At 43.5% G+C, this 16,152-nt stretch overlaps 1 protein-coding gene across 2 annotated transcripts in view; it reads right to left on the reverse strand.

The window, feature by feature from the left end:
- The window catches only part of LOC124126474, a 90,812-nt gene that overhangs the window by 61,847 nt on the left and 12,813 nt on the right, over window positions 1-16,152 (reverse strand). For both annotated transcript variants that reach the window (XM_046489913.2, XM_046489914.2), the window contains exon 2: window positions 15,323-15,515. In XM_046489913.2, the coding sequence (XP_046345869.2) occupies window positions 15,323-15,394 (72 nt within the window). In that variant the 5' untranslated portion in view covers window positions 15,395-15,515. The remainder of the gene's footprint in view (window positions 1-15,322; window positions 15,516-16,152) is intronic.

Consider the following 16,152-nt stretch of genomic DNA (forward strand, 5'->3'; position numbering starts at 1 on the left):
AAACATTAATTTTATTTTTCCTCAGTCAGTGATCAGCTGTGTAATAGATACCACACACCATGTTTATGAATATCCCATGAACAGGTTAGCCTTGCGGTCGATGTGTCTAGCCGAGTCAGCAGATTGTATTGATATGACTGCAAAGCAGGCTTTTCTCCATGGCTAGCCACACGGAACTGAATGTGTCCCTTCACACACCTGTGTGACTTCTGGGTGATCATGTCTGACAAATAGCCCTGGATTGTTGTCGTTCCATCAAGATTAATACTTCTATGAACATGATGACTCCAGATTAAAAGCCCTGTTACAGGCATAATGACCCCAGATTGAAACCCCTGTTACAGGCATAATGACCCCAGATTGAAACCCCTGTTACAGGCATAATGACCCCAGATTGAAACCCCTGTTACAGGCATAATGACCCCAGATTGAAACCCCTGATACAGGCATAATGACCCCAGATTGAAACCCCTGTTACAGGCATTATGACCCCAGATTGAAACCCCTGTTACAGAAAGGATGTCCTGGAGGACGTGCCTTAACCTCTACCCTGCTGGTCCACTACACCAGTGACTAGATGTCCTGGAGGACATTCCTTCACCACTACCCAGTTGGTCCACTACACCAGTGACTAGATGTCCTGGAGGACGTGCCTTCACCACTACCAGGCTGGTCCACTACACCAGTGACTAGATGTCCTGGAGGACGTTCCTTCACCTCTAACCAGCTGGTCCACTACACCAGTGACTAGATGTCCTGGAGGACGTGCCTTCACCACTACCAGGCTGGTCCACTACACCAGTGACTAGATGTCCTGGAGGACGTGCCTTCACCTCTACCCAGCTGGTCCACTACACCAGTGACTAGATGTCCTGGAGGACGTTCCTTCACCACTACCCAGCTGGTTCACTACACCAGTGACTAGCAGGTGATGAGGGAATGATCAGCCCCATAACTGGAATCTGAACCCTAGTGTGACACTTGGAGCAAACAGTTTACACTATTCAGAGGTGATCTATTGCTATCTCCTCAACAAGGCTCCCCACCACTGTGGTCTTGAGAGGCACTTGTCACTGGCCAGCACTGAAAGCTGCTGTAGCTCCAGCAGACATCTATCATGACTGGCGGGCGGGAGGATGTGAGACCATTACTAAGGGAAAGATCCCAGAATCACAAACCCTCTGTTACAATGTCCTCCCATTTGAAGTACATATTATTCACTGATTAACTCTGACATGACTCTCTGCGAGATCCCACCACGGCATCAGTGACGCAACACAATATCTCATGAAGATAGAGTCAGGTCATCTCTTACAAGCAGAAACAACACAATCACCTTCAAGAAATCATCTCAACTCATTTCCCCAAGTATGTCACATTTTGAAATTGAGAAGAAGGGCGTACCCAGTCTGATAGTCTGTCATACAGACCCTGAAACAAATATAGCCAATACAGCCTATGCTAGTCTATAATGTTTGGTAAGTCTAGATTATTGCAGTATCGAGGAAAGTCTCTGGGCTCCTTTTTATTATATACAACCCCAGGAACTTTAAACCAACTGTTGCATACGGCAGGGGCTTGGTAATGGTTTGGGGGTGTATCTCTCATGATTGCAAGTTGGATTTGGTCACCATAAGGGGCAACTTAACAGGGGCTCAGTACATCCGGAACGTTTTGAGGCCAGTCGTCGTTCCTCATTTTGACACCCACCCTCTTGCTACTCGACCTCAGTACATGGATGACAATGCCAGGCCTCATCGTTCGCATGTAGTCGTGAGTTACATGAGGGCCAGCGCAATAACGACTCTACCCTGCCAGCAATAAGCCCAGATGTGAACCCCCTTGAACATGTTTGGGGTATTCTGGGGCGGTGCATACAGGCACGAGATCCTCCTGTACAAGATTTATGCCAATTGGAAGCAGCATTGCATCAGGAGTGGTTGTTGTTGACCCATCTACAGATCCAACGTCTGACTGGAGGCATAAGATGTAAGGTGGAATGCGTCATCCGGTTACGTGGCGGTTATACCTGCTACTGATATGTTTCACGTGTCATGTCAAGTAGAGACTTTAAGGAAAATGTCACATGAAACATCAAACGTAACTCGTTTACTTAATCCTGCAGCTCCATAATTTTTTAGGTATTGTCTAAGGTAAAAACAGTACCTGTGTTACTATGATGTTTTTGTCAGTAAATTTCAATAACAACTCACCAATATCTTCTTTATTTGTTGTCAAATGTTTGTTCTATCCGATGACATTGGTATCGCCCAGCTCCTGTGGTCAGTCATCCCATGCCATGATTTTTGCCATTTGTCATGGTTAAGAAATAGGGGTGTGCTTAACTTTTTTCTTTGTGTATATTTTATAACTTTAACTAAACAACTATTTTTCCTGAAAAATATGTTCATTTCAGAGACTAGATGTCAGTCTACCAGTCTGACTCCTGTTGTTTGCACAAGGCTTAGCTGGAGGCTCTTCCTCAGGCCCATCCTACCCACTGCCAGGAGTTCCCACCAATTCAAGCAAGTAAATTCTCCAGATTTCTCAAACCTCAACCTCACCTCACATACAGGCATCAGAGCAGGTCTCAAAGTTGATTATCTATCCAAGTAGGACCACAAACACTTTTTACCCAGAGAGCCACTGCTAAAATCTAGAAGTCAAACCAATATCATAGGTAGCTAAAAACATTTGAAATTCTCTCTTAAAAGCATTTTAATCAAATTCCTATTATAATATGCACAATTCATAGCATAAGTCTTGGAACTGTATGAATATCAGCCACCCAACTTCGCTAGCCATTCTTTGTTTAATGTTCTTTTCACAGCAACCAACTCTGATTTACTTTTGATGTCCGTGGCCTGGATGGTTTCTCCATGTACTCATGGCCATCAGCTTGGAATCACGTCCATCATCACTATCATAAAGTTTTCACTCAAAACCTTCGGTGATATGATCATTGTTTAGCTGAGCCAAGATGGAAATGTACTCCGCCATGATGTTGTCAAGTAAAATGGAACAGTTTACACATAACAGAAGTTCGTAAACGCCACGCACTGCACACAATCGAAATGGTAATTGACACAGACGATGAGTGCAGTTATAAAAGTTCCACAGCAATCGGAAACACTAGCATCCAAGAAACACTGTGTAGCAGGTGTCAGTCAAGTTATTTATTTCTGTGTCTACTAATGTGAGGAAATATACCGGTAATTCAGTCACAAGATATTGTTCAAGGTGGTCATTTGGCGACCTCTGAATGTTTGCTAGTGAACACACTGACATGAAGGCAACACTGGTGAATGTGTTATCTGCAGAGTTTAGGCCTGTGCAGCATCAGATATTAACAGGAAAAGTTCATTTGTCACGTGACCCCGTTGTTTGACATATTGACAAGGTCAGTGAACAGGCAATTATTTTATTTAATGAAAAGTGTTGGATTTTGATTCATGGTTATGACTGACTTGTCTCTTTCATGTGTGCCTGCAGCATGTGTCCATGAACCAAGTCTACAGAGGCTTCGTCAAACCCTGACGACATCAGTTCGGTGATCGATTGGAGCTGCGGAGGAGTGATGGCAGAAACTAACTGAACAAATTGATGCTGGGACATCGTGCCCCTGCCAGGATGAAACAGCACTGATTTCAATAGTTTTTTGTGTTTAAGGAGGTATTAACATAAAAACTAGACTAACATCTAGTCTCTGAAATGAACATATCTTACAGAAAAAAAAACCAGTTGTTAAATTATCTTAATAACAATAAAAATAAAATGAAAAGGAGCCCAGAGACTATTAGATACTGCAGTAATCTAGAGTTGCCAAACAATAAACATTATAGACTTGCTTGGGCTTTATCGGATATATTTGTATCAGGGTCTGCAAAAAACCTGTGTGCATTCTGTGTAAATCAGCATAAAACTCATAAACGCCAAAGCATATTAGAGTCAAATCTTAAATACAGTCAAGTCTCGTTAATCCGACATAATCATATGCAACCAACGATGTTGGATTAACGAGACTTGACTGTATATATGAATACATCAACAATAACAACTTCATCCTGCTTGTGTCATCATGAACACACATCCTGCTTGTGTCATCATGAACACACATCCTGCTTGTGTCCTCATGAACACACATCCCGCTTGTGTCATCATGAACACACATCCCGCTTATGTCATCATGAACACACATCCTGCTTATGTCATCATGAACACACATCCTGCTTGTGTCATCATGAACACACATCCTGCTTGTGTCCTCATGAACACACATCCCGCTTGTGTCATCATGAACACACTTCCTGCTTGTGTCATCATGAACACACATCCTGCTTGTGTCATCATGAACACACATCCCGCTTGTCTCATCATGAAAACACATCCTGCTTGTGTCCTCATGAACACACATCCTGCTTGTGTCCTCATGAACACACATCCCGCTTGTCATCATGAACACACATCCTGCTTGTGTCATCATGAACACACATCCTGCTTATGTCATCATGAACACACATCCTGCTTGTGTCATCATGAACACACATCCTGCTTGTGTCCTCATGAACACACATCCTGCTTGTGTCATCATGAACACACTTCCTGCTTGTGTCATCATGAACACACATCCCGCTTGTCTCATCATGAAAACACATCCTGCTTGTGTCCTCATGAACACACATCCTGCTTGTGTCCTCATGAACACACATCCCGCTTGTGTCATCATGAACACACATCCTGCTTGTGTCATCATGAACACACATCCTGCTTGTGTCATCATGAACACACATCCCGCTTGTGTCATCAATAACACACATCCTGCTTGTGTCATCATGAACACACATCCCGCTTGTGTCATCATGAACACACATCCCGCTTGTGTCATGAACACACATCCTGCTTATGTCATCATGAACACACATCCTGCTTGTGTCATCATGAACACACATCCTGCTTGTGTCATCATGAACACACATCCTGCTTGTCTCATCATGAACACACATCCTGCTTGTCTCATCATGAACACACAAACTGTATGAACAATACAAAATAAGTGACACTGTGCAAGTAGTGGGCGTGGCCTTATTTGTTTTGGGAAACCAAAATGCAGAAACATGTGCTTAGTTCGCCATCGAATGCCTTGGAATAACTTGCAGTTTATTTGTTGTACAATTTACTTTGCCTATAGCCATCCACATTCACTTGCCCTTTGTTAGTTTTACTTGTAGTGGACGTGCAGGCCAGCATCGAGTTGTAGGCGGCTTTAAGTTGATGTTTTGAATAAGTTTTAATATAATACTCACGATACCACACTTTCTTCATGCATGATAACAATATTGTCTAAACCAGTGTTACTGTTTATCGGTAATTACCAGTTTTTTACTGGTAAGATTAGGCTTGGACAGGAAATTAATGTGACTGCCAGTCACTGTGGACCGTAAAAATAAAGCACCTTATCATGCTTATAAATCTTTGTTGTTGAACAAAACATCGGCGATATTCTTGTAAGTATATTTTTTTTAACAAAGTCAGCTTGTCTGTTGCCATCAGGGTTTCCCATTGTCTCCCTTTAGAGCAAGGAAGTAACATTTGCTTAAACATATTTGCAGCGATTTAGTCACGAAATAATTAAGAAAATTGTGACTGAACTTTGTGTGAATAACATGTAGATCTAGCTTACTCTAGAGATGATGTCATTGCATTGAACATGATGTTGAAAGAATTAAAACCAGGTAATTTTCATACATTGTTTTACTTGTGGAAAGTTGGGACTGACAAATTCAATTAGGAGGGACGGTCAGTTTCAAAGGCCAGCGGGGACCACCGCTAACCACAGTTAATCAACAGGATTACTGGGTGTCCACTTCTTTATTATGAGGACACAACGTTTCGGAGTACATGCTTACTCATTCATTCACCTGATGAAGGAGTAAGTATATACTCCGAAACGTTGTGTTGCTCATAATATAGAAGTGGACATCCATAACTTCTCTTCCTCAAGTGTATCACTCCTAAATGCCATAAAAGACTTTAAACACAGTTCGGACACTTTTTCAGTTTTAAGTTTCAAAGATTTATTCCAGGTATTCCTGACAACTGTGTGCTAGCTGCAACATTTCATGACTGACGCAGCTCAAACTGACTTTTCCATCACCACACAAATCAGCTGGAAACATCAATAGTCAGTATGCATGGAGAAATGTTGACAAAAACTAAAACCACAACACCCAGTTAATCTCACTAAATCCCAGTTAATCTGACACTAATCCCTGACGTGGTGCGTCTAAGTCCTCTCCCCAATGAGGTCAAGTTGTCCAGAGATCTTATAGGACGTGTTAAACCCTCTCCCCTTGAGGTCCAGCCATGGTCCTGGAGGGTGTGTTATAACCTCTCCCCTTGGGATCCAGCCATGGCCCTGGAGGGTGTGTCATAACCTCTCCCCTTAGGGTCCAGTCATGGCCCTGGAGGGTGTGTCATAACCTCTCCCCTTGGGATCCAGCCATGGTCCTGGAGGGTGTGTTATAACCTCTCCCCTTAGGGTCCAGTCATGGCCCTGGAGGGTGTGTCATAACCTCTCCCCTTGGGATCCAGCCATGGTCCTGGAGGGTGTGTTATAACCTCTCCCCTTTGGGTCCAGTCATGGCCCTGGAGGGTGTGTCATAACCTCTCCCCTTGGGGTCCTGTCATGGCCCTGGAGGGTGTGTTATAACCTCTCTCCTTGAGGTCCAGCCATGGCCCTTGAGGGTGTGTCATAACCTCTCCCCTTGGGGTCCAGTCATGGCCCTGGAGGGTGTGTTATAACCTCTCTCCTTGAGGTCCAGCCGTGAGGTCTAGCCGTGGCGCTGGAGGGTGTGTCATAACCTCTCTCCTTGAGGTCCAGCCGTGAGGTCTAGCCATGGCACTGGAGGGTGTGTCATAACCTCTCTCCTTGGGGTCCAGCCGTGAGGTCTAGCCGTGGCGCTGGAGGGTGTGTCATAACCTCTCCCCTTGAGGTCCAGCCGTGAGGTCTAGCCGTGGTGCTGGAGGGTGTGTTATAACATATCCCCTTGAGGTCCAGTCATGAGGTCTAGCCATGGCGCTGGAGGGTGTGTTATAACATATCCCCTTGAGGTCCAGTCATGAGGTCTAGCCGTGGCGCTGGAGGGTGTGTCATAACCTCTCCCCTTGAGGTCCAGCCGTGAGGTCTAGCCATGGCGCTGGAGGGTGTGTTATAACATATCCCCTTGAGGTCCAGTCATGAGGTCTAGCCATGGCGCTGGAGGGTGTGTTATAACATATCCCCTTGAGGTCCAGTCATGAGGTCTAGCCGTGGCCTGAGGGTGTGTTATAACCTCTCCCCTTGAGGTCCAGCCATGAGGTCTAGCCATGGCGCTGGAGGGTGTGTTATAACCTCTCCCCTTGAGGTCCAGCCGTGAGGTCCAGTCAAGGCGCTGGAGGGTGTGTTATAACATATCCCCTTGAGGTCCAGCCATGAGGTCTAGCCATGGTGCTGGAGGGTGTGTCATAACCTCTCTCCTTGAGGTCCAGCCATGAGGTCTAGCCGTGGAGCTGGAGGATGTATCATAACCTCTCCCCTTGAGGTCCAGTCATGAGGTCTAGCCGTGGAGCTGGAGGATGTGTCATAACCTCTCCCCTTGAGGTCCAGTCATGGCGCTGGAGGGTGTGTTATAACCTCTCCCCTTGAGGTCCAGTCATGGCGCTGGAGGGTGTGTTATAACATATCCCCTTGAGGTCCAGCCGTGAGGTCAAGTCATGGCGCTGGAGGGTGTGTTATAACATATCCCCTTGAGGTCCAGCCATTGTGCTGGAGGGTGTGTCATAACCTCTCACCTTGGGGTCCAGCCGTGGAGCTGGAGGATGTGTCATAACCTCTCCCCTTGAGGTCCAGTCATGGCGCTGGAGGGTGTGTTATAACCTCTCCCCTTGAGGTCCAGTCATGGCGCTGGAGGGTGTGTTATAACCTCTCCTCTTGAGGTCCAGCCGTGAGGTCCAGTCATGGCGCTGGAGGGTGTGTTATAACTTTTCCCCTTGAGGTCCAGCCGTGAGGTCTAGCCGTGGCGCTGGAGGGTGTGTTATAACATATCCCCTTGAGGTCCAGCCGTGGCGCTGGAGGGTGTGTTATAACATATCCCCTTGAGGTCCAGCAGTGAGGTCAAGTCATGGCCCTGGAGGGTGTGTTATAACATATCCCCTTGAGGTCCAGCCATTGTGCTGGAGGGTGTGTCATAACCTCTCCCCTTGGGGTCCAGCCGTGAGGTCTAGCCATGGCGCTGGAGGGTGTGTCATAACCTCTCCCCTTGGGATCCAGCCGTGAGGTCTAGCCGTGGCGCTGGAGGGTGTGTTATAACATATCCCCTTGAGGTCCAGCCGTGAGGTCAAGTCATGGCGCTGGAGGGTGTGTTATAACATATCCCCTTGAGGTCCAGCCATTGTGCTGGAGGGTGTGTCATAACCTCTCACCTTGGGGTCCAGCCGTGAGTTCTAGCCGTGGCGCTGGAGGGTGTGTTATAACCTCTCTCCTTGAGGTCTAGCCATGGCGCTGGAGGGTGTGTTTTTGTAACCCTTCCTGCATTCAACTGCTAAATCACGTCATGGTACAATATATTTTCACAATCAGAACTAGACCTATTCCTTTTTTAACATTTACTCTCCTTTCTGAAGAAGTAGCAAGTGGTCATCACTTGGACCAAACAACAGCCTTTATATCCAGGGATTCGCAAATTGACAGCTTTACCACTTTACAGAGGGACTACAAACAACTGTGAATTGAATTTAAACTCCAAATAACAACGCCCTGAATGAGAAGGGCAGGTGAAGTCAACGCAATCAGCTGATCAGCATCAGCAGCAAGATCGTCCAGAGGAAGCAGCAGCGCCATGACGGCCAGACTGTCGGCGTAAAGTCAACACCAGGAGTCGGGTAGGAAGCAGCAGCCGCCATATGATATTCATCTGCTACCTCTATCAGACTGCCATCTTGCAGTGCCCAAATAGTGGAAGGGAGACAACTCATGTTGTAAACCAACTGCAACATTTGCTTATCGTATATACTAACATCTAGTTTCTGAAATGAACATCTTTTATAGAAAAAGCAGTTGTTAAATTATAGTTATGAAATATAATAAAAAGGAGCCCAGAGATTTTCTTCATTGTACTGCTATCTAACATAGTATATAGATTTGCCAAACATTATAGACTTGCATGGGCTTTATTGGATATATTTGTTTCAGGGTCTGTATGACAGACCACCTATAGTATTGTAGGTGCCTCACTTTATCATAGTAACATGGAGTCCAGTACTACTTTCATGTGAGACCTGCTTGGAGATTTTACACTGGAATTGTAAACACAGCCTTTTAATATGCATCTAACTTTGATTTTTGACTGATTAAAAGTCACAATGTATTCCCAAGAAAATTCCATGACATGAATCGAACCTGCAACCCCACAGATCATGTTTAGTACTGTAACCATGGTAACCTACTGCTTTCCCCTTGAGCCCCTGGGGCAGGTGATGAAAGACTGTTCAATCTTACATGCCATGACTTCAGTGTCTGCATTATGCACCTGGTCTTTCTTCCACCCGTTGTTATAAAATTCCTCTTATACCGTGACTTTTCAATTTTTTCACTATAAGGTATCCCAATGTTTTTTTATTCTTTTTGGTATTTCCTGCATTTAGACGGTTCATGGGTTACTTGAAACACTCCTCCCTGGTATTGGTTGACAGTGTAAAACCTCGAGCTCATGAAAAGCCCTCGCTTGAAGTTTTACATTTTCAAACAAAACCAAAGAGTCGGGTTGTAACTACGACACAACCAATGACAGGGCAACCAAAGGAGGTAGTCTGCACTCAACAGAAACCTACATCATTAAAATATTCTTGATAGTTTGTTCAACAAAATATATCATATTTTATTATTTTTGTTTCTCATGTTTGTTTCATATTTGTTTCGTTCTGGTTTGGGGACCCAAATACTGCAGTCTACCCCCTCATCCCTAAAAAAGCAAAATTGATGATGATTTTTAATGCTATGTACTGTCCTTTAGTATTATGGTCTTAATTCAATAAAACTGCAATAAAAACTTTTAATTCAAAAGAAATGTTTTAATGTTTATTTGATTAATCTGTATGCAGCTTCAAATAACGGATTACACTATGCGACTTGAACAACGCACATTATCATTAGCATCACAAGCTTTATCTTCAAAATTAGAACCGACTGAATCATCAGAAATGTCTTTCGAACTATTTAAGGGATTGTCTCTGTCATCATTCTTTTGCTTTTTACCCAACAACGACACAAAAAAGGTTTCCAAGCGCATTTGTCGCTTCTTCGGTTAAGCAGACGCCATGCTTGTCACTGCCGGCTATGATAGTATCTATTTAGAAACAAGCAATATGATTGGTCGGAAAATAATACTGTAAATCGTGAAATTAATGCGTCTCCAAAAGAATGCGACCATTGGCCCTAGCCAACAATGCGACTCAATATGAATGCGACACCCTGTCCTCTCAAGCATCAGTGGATTTATATCTTAAGAAAATTTCCTCTGTCAGGTTACAGGAGAATCCTCACCTTAATCCAACCTTACATTACACCAATCACACACCAAATATCACTGCTTATTAGCGCTGAGTAGAGTACTTCCACTAAAACAATACATGCGCGCTGGCTCGTGTCGGCCTTTGACGCAGTTGCAAAGAACAAAGACACTGTGTTGCGTTGGTGGCGTCTGAACTCTTGTCTTGACCCCAGCAGTGACAATTCACAGGATGTAATTAGTGTTTGAATGACATTGTTTATATACTTGTTACAGGTGCTGCTCAATAAACAGTGGTGTGGAATACATAGTTGTTTGTTTTCAGCGTATGTCTAAGTTGGTATTTCTGCTATCCAAACTGTCTGATTGTTGATGTAAATGCGATGTTTAATAATGCAAGCAAAGACCACTTGCATTTTTCACATTTAATTCACGCTTACGTTATTTTCACGATTTACAGTATTCAGTGCAGTCCTGTTATCAGTTATAAGCTTGCCTATGATTGGTAAAAAATATCACTATAGTAATCTCAAACATGGTGGACACATTTGGTTTGAAAACACGCTGTTTGACTGCAATGTTTACTTATAATACACGACCTTTCGGATTAAAATTACATTGAGGTAAGTGAAGGTGAAAAGCTTAGTGCGCCCAGTTGGACGCGTTGTTGTATTTTAATTGTGTTAACAGAAATGTTGCGGGAATCCAACAGAACACTAGGAGAGCAAGTCATCTTGGAGTTCACTGATATTAACGGAAGGAACAAGAAAACAACTGAAGTCATGAAGTCACTAGAAAAAGTTAAAAAGCACCAGGGACATTTTGTTTGGTTCACACTGGTGTTGATGCCAGGACTCATCTCTCCCCTGATGGGTAGCACCTGTAGTCAGAGTGTCACGTCCAGATTCTTTCGGATAAAATGAATACAGCTAAAGTAAAAGGTTACGGAATTATGTACAAGTTAAGACAATGGTAAATACTGAGTATTATGTTATGAATCTAGGGAATGCAGAAGGTTTATATGGTGGACATCAGACAAGTTGCCTATTCAAGTAGCGAGGCAGGGTGTTGATGAATGTCTGTGGGTTTGTAAAGTTTGTAATCTTAATGAAGTTGCAAATGTCAGACATTTTTGTTTGTCTGCCCGGTCTGTACTACAATAAGAAACAGGTATATACCAGTTTGCTGCTATGAAAATCCAACATTCTACTCCTATAAGAAACTGGTCGGGAGCAGTTCTTGCCATATTCTTAAGAAATTAGCAAAATATGTCAAGGAATGTTTGACCATACGACTTACTTGTAACATTAGCAATGCCTCCCAGAAAAATGTAACTGTTTCTGGATGAAATGTACGTGGGGCTATCGCCTACTTACCAAATAAACAACTGACTGACATTATTCAAAGAGTTGCACTACTAGAAAAGTCTGACATTATACAGTGTTTGACCTCACCTAGATTTGTTCATTTGCCAAATAATGAGATATTTCCAAAAACAATTCCTAATGCATTGATGGGACAAGTCAACACTTGCACAACTTGTCCTATTGTCAGACAGAAGAAGCTGGCAATCTGACACTGTATAGCTGTACAGCTGCTGAAGTGTTCGCTGTGAATCGACAGCTGTACAGCTGCTAAGTGTTGGCTGTGAATTGAGAGCTGTACAGCTGCTAAGTGTTGGCTGAGAATCTACAGCTGTACAGCTGCTGAAGTGTTGGCTGTGAATCTACAGCTGTACAGCTGCTGAAGTGTTGGCTGTGAATCGACAGCTGTACAGCTGCTGAAGTGTTGGCTGATAATCTACAGCTGTACAGCTGCTGAAGTGTTGGCTGTGAATCTACAGCTGTACAGCTGCCAAGTGTTGGCTGTGAATCTACAGCTGTACAGCTGCTGAAGTGTTGGCTGATAATCTACAGCTGCTGAAGTGTTGGCTGTGATTCTACAGCTGTACAGCTGCTGAAGTGTTGGCTGTGAATCTACAGCTGTACAGCTGCTGAAGTGTTGGCTGTGAATCTACAGCTGTACAGCTGCTGAAGTGTTGGCTGTGAATCTACAGCTGTACAGCTGCTGAAGTGTTGGCTGATAATCTACAGCTGCTGAAGTGTTGGCTGTGATTCTACAGCTGTACAGCTGCTGAAGTGTTGGCTGTGAATCTACAGCTGTACAGCTGCTGAAGTGTTGGCTGTGAATCTACAGCTGTACAGCTGCTGAAGTGTTGGCTGTGAATCTACAGCTGTACAGCTGCTGAAGTGTTGGCTGTGAATCTACAGCTGTACAGCTGCTGAAGTAGCAGCCTGCTCATCCTGACAGACAATGTTGTAGTTATATACAGTGAGGCAAACACTTTCCACAAATAGGTGGCAGCCTCCAGAACATTCCTCCGTCAACGGCAGGAAGACAGGTAGGGTTAATCCTCTAATTACGTGATAATTTCTCATGGTCTGTCCTGGGTGAGGGGAAGTGTCACCCTGACTCCATGGCAACAGGGCACACCTGGCTGAGATAGTGTTCTCCTTAAAACGAAGAAGACAAACACAGGCGATGAGGTCACAACTGTATCTACTGACACACTGTATAATATACTCACACACAACTGTATCTACTGACACACTGTATAATATACTCACACATGACAAGATACTGACACAGTATATAATATATTCACAGACAACTATAGATACTGACACAGGATATAATATATTCACAGACAACTATATATACTGACACAGTATATAATATACTCACAGACAACTATATATACTGACACAGTATATAATATACTCACAGACAACTAAATATACTGACACAGTATATAATATACTCACACACAACTGTATCTACTGACAAACTGTATAATATACTCACAGACAACTATAGATACTGTCACAGTGTATAATATAACTCACACACGACTATATATACTGACACAGTATATAATATATTCACAGATAACAATAGATACTGACACAGTATATAATATACTCACAGACAACTATAGATACTGACACAGTATATAATATACTCACAGACAACTATATATACTGAAACAGTGTATAATATACTCACACACAACTATATATACTGACAAAGTGTATAATATACTCACACACGACTATATATACTGACACAGTGTATAATATACTCACACACGACACAATCACAGGTCACAGTACAACAAAAAAGCAACAATAATATTTCGGTTCATGTAACCTTAACAATACATATAAACACCACATGCTTCGCAGAAAACAGATCGTGGGATTCAATGCATGTGCTGCAACTGGATAAAACACGGAAATAGTCAGTGAAGGCTTTTTGTTTGATAGCGCCAGACACAGAACGCGGACCAATATTTGTGGTCCTTGTACATATAATGCGGACCAATATTTACGGTCCTTGTAGATATAATGTGGACCAATACTTGTGGTCCTTGTAGATATAATGAGGACCAATACTTGTGGACCAATATTTGTGGTCCTTGTACATATAATGCGGACCAATATTTACGGTCCTTGTAGATATAATGTGGACCAATACTTGTGGTCCTTGTAGATATAATGTGGACCAATACTTGTGGTCCTTGTAGATATAATGTGGACCAATACTTGTGGTCCTTGTAGATATAATGTGGACCAATACTTGTGGTCCTTGTAGATATAATGTGGACCAATACTTGTGGTCCTTGTAGATATAATGTGGACCACCTGTAGATGTGGTGCAGGTGTGAGTGCTACTAAACACCTGTTCTCACCTGTAGATGTGGTGCAGATGTCAGTGCTACTAAACACCTGTTCTCACCTGTAGATGTGGTGCAGGTGTCAGTGCTACTAAACACCTGTTCTCACCTGTAGATGTGGTGCAGGTGTCAGTGCTACTAAACACCTGTTCTCACCTGTAGATGTGGTGCAGATGTCAGTGCTACTAAACACCTGTTCTCACCTGTAGATGTGGTGCAGGTGTCAGTGCTACTAAACACCTGTTCTCACCTGTAGATGTGGTGCAGGTGTCAGTGCTACTAAACACCTGTTCTCACTTGTAGATGTGGTGCAGGTGTCAGTGCTACTAAACACCTGTTCTCACCTGTAGATGTGGTGCAGATGTCAGTGCTACAAAACACCTGTTCTCACCTGTAGATGTGGTGCAGGTGTCAGTGCTACTAAACACCTGTTCACACCTGTAGATGTGGTGTAGGTGTCAGTGCTACTAAACACCTGTTCTCACCTGTAGATGTGGTGCAGGTGTCAGTGCTACTAAACACCTGTTCTCACCTGTAGATGTGGTGCAGGTGTCAGTGCTACTAAACACCTGTTGTCACCTGTAGATGTGGTGCAGATGTCAGTGCTACTAAACACCTGTTCACACCTGTTCTCACCTGTAGATGTGGTGCAGGTGTGAGTGCTACTAAACACCTGTTGTCACCTGTAGATGTGGTGCAGGTGTCAGTGCTACTAAACACCTGTTCTCACCTGTAGATGTGGTGCAGATGTCAGTGCTACTAAACACCTGTTCTCACTTGTAGATGTGGTGCAGGTGTCAGTGCTACTAAACACCTGTTCCCACCTATATATGTGGCAACGGTTGCGTATCACAAAGCACTTAATTATTTTCCACAAAATACAACCACAAAGAGCATGGGACCTATCTTAGCTCAAACTGATAAGTATATTCAACGCTGGAACAAATTTCACATCATAAATTATGTATTGATGTATAAAAAACTATCCCTAAAGAAAACTGCTAATTGTTGGTGGCAAGTCTTGCAATGTAAGCACACTCACCTTGATGTAGCTCGATCTCTCCATTCCTCCACGGGGAGAGTCTGGGGCAGACGACATGGCAGCAGACGACATTTCATACTAGAGCAGACGACTCCCTTCTCTCCTCAGTAGAGGTATCCCGACACTATGAATGCTGCTCCGTGTAGCCTCCTGATGGGTTCGCTCAGGTCTTGTCGGCCATCATGCTGCTACCCTGAAGTAAAGACAACACTTGTTGTATCGGACTTGCTACATTCTACACAGTCATGTAGCTGGCCTCAAAATGTAAACACTGCTCCATTTAGCCCAGGGCCACTGAATCTGGGGGGCAAGCTGTCAGTGGTCCGTGAAGCGTCCCTCACCACACAATAGTGTTTTGTCTAACCCTGCAGGACAAGTGAGGTGAAATATTCACAATATTTATCCATCACTACATGTCCTGTCATATTTGCAAATGTGAAATTTGATACTATTAATCCAAGAAGGTGTGATTCCACATGATGAGCAAATTGTCTGCTGAAACCAGAGATAGAATGCAGTGAAGTGTATTGGAAAGTAAAGTAAACAGAAATATTTTGACAATTATATTGTCCTGCAATAAATGACCAGGACAAGAGAGCATGCAAGCACCTGCTGTTGTTACAATGGTGGCTTAGTATTGAGTGACTGAGTGAGTGATTATTGCTTCACCATGTATAATCAAGTTTGCAACTCATGGGCAATTTCAGATTTTATGAAATCAATTGACCGTAAAACTGGGTCAGGGCATACATGATATAGGAAAGGTGTTAGTCAATGAATACCCCTGTTCGCTGTCAACAGGATAATTAAGTTCGCACCACCTTGTGTAT

The sequence above is a fragment of the Haliotis rufescens genome, unplaced genomic scaffold, assembly GCF_023055435.1.
Source record: "Haliotis rufescens isolate VD_foot unplaced genomic scaffold, xgHalRufe1.0.p SCAF_72, whole genome shotgun sequence".
NCBI classification, from domain to species: domain Eukaryota; kingdom Metazoa; phylum Mollusca; class Gastropoda; order Lepetellida; family Haliotidae; genus Haliotis; species Haliotis rufescens.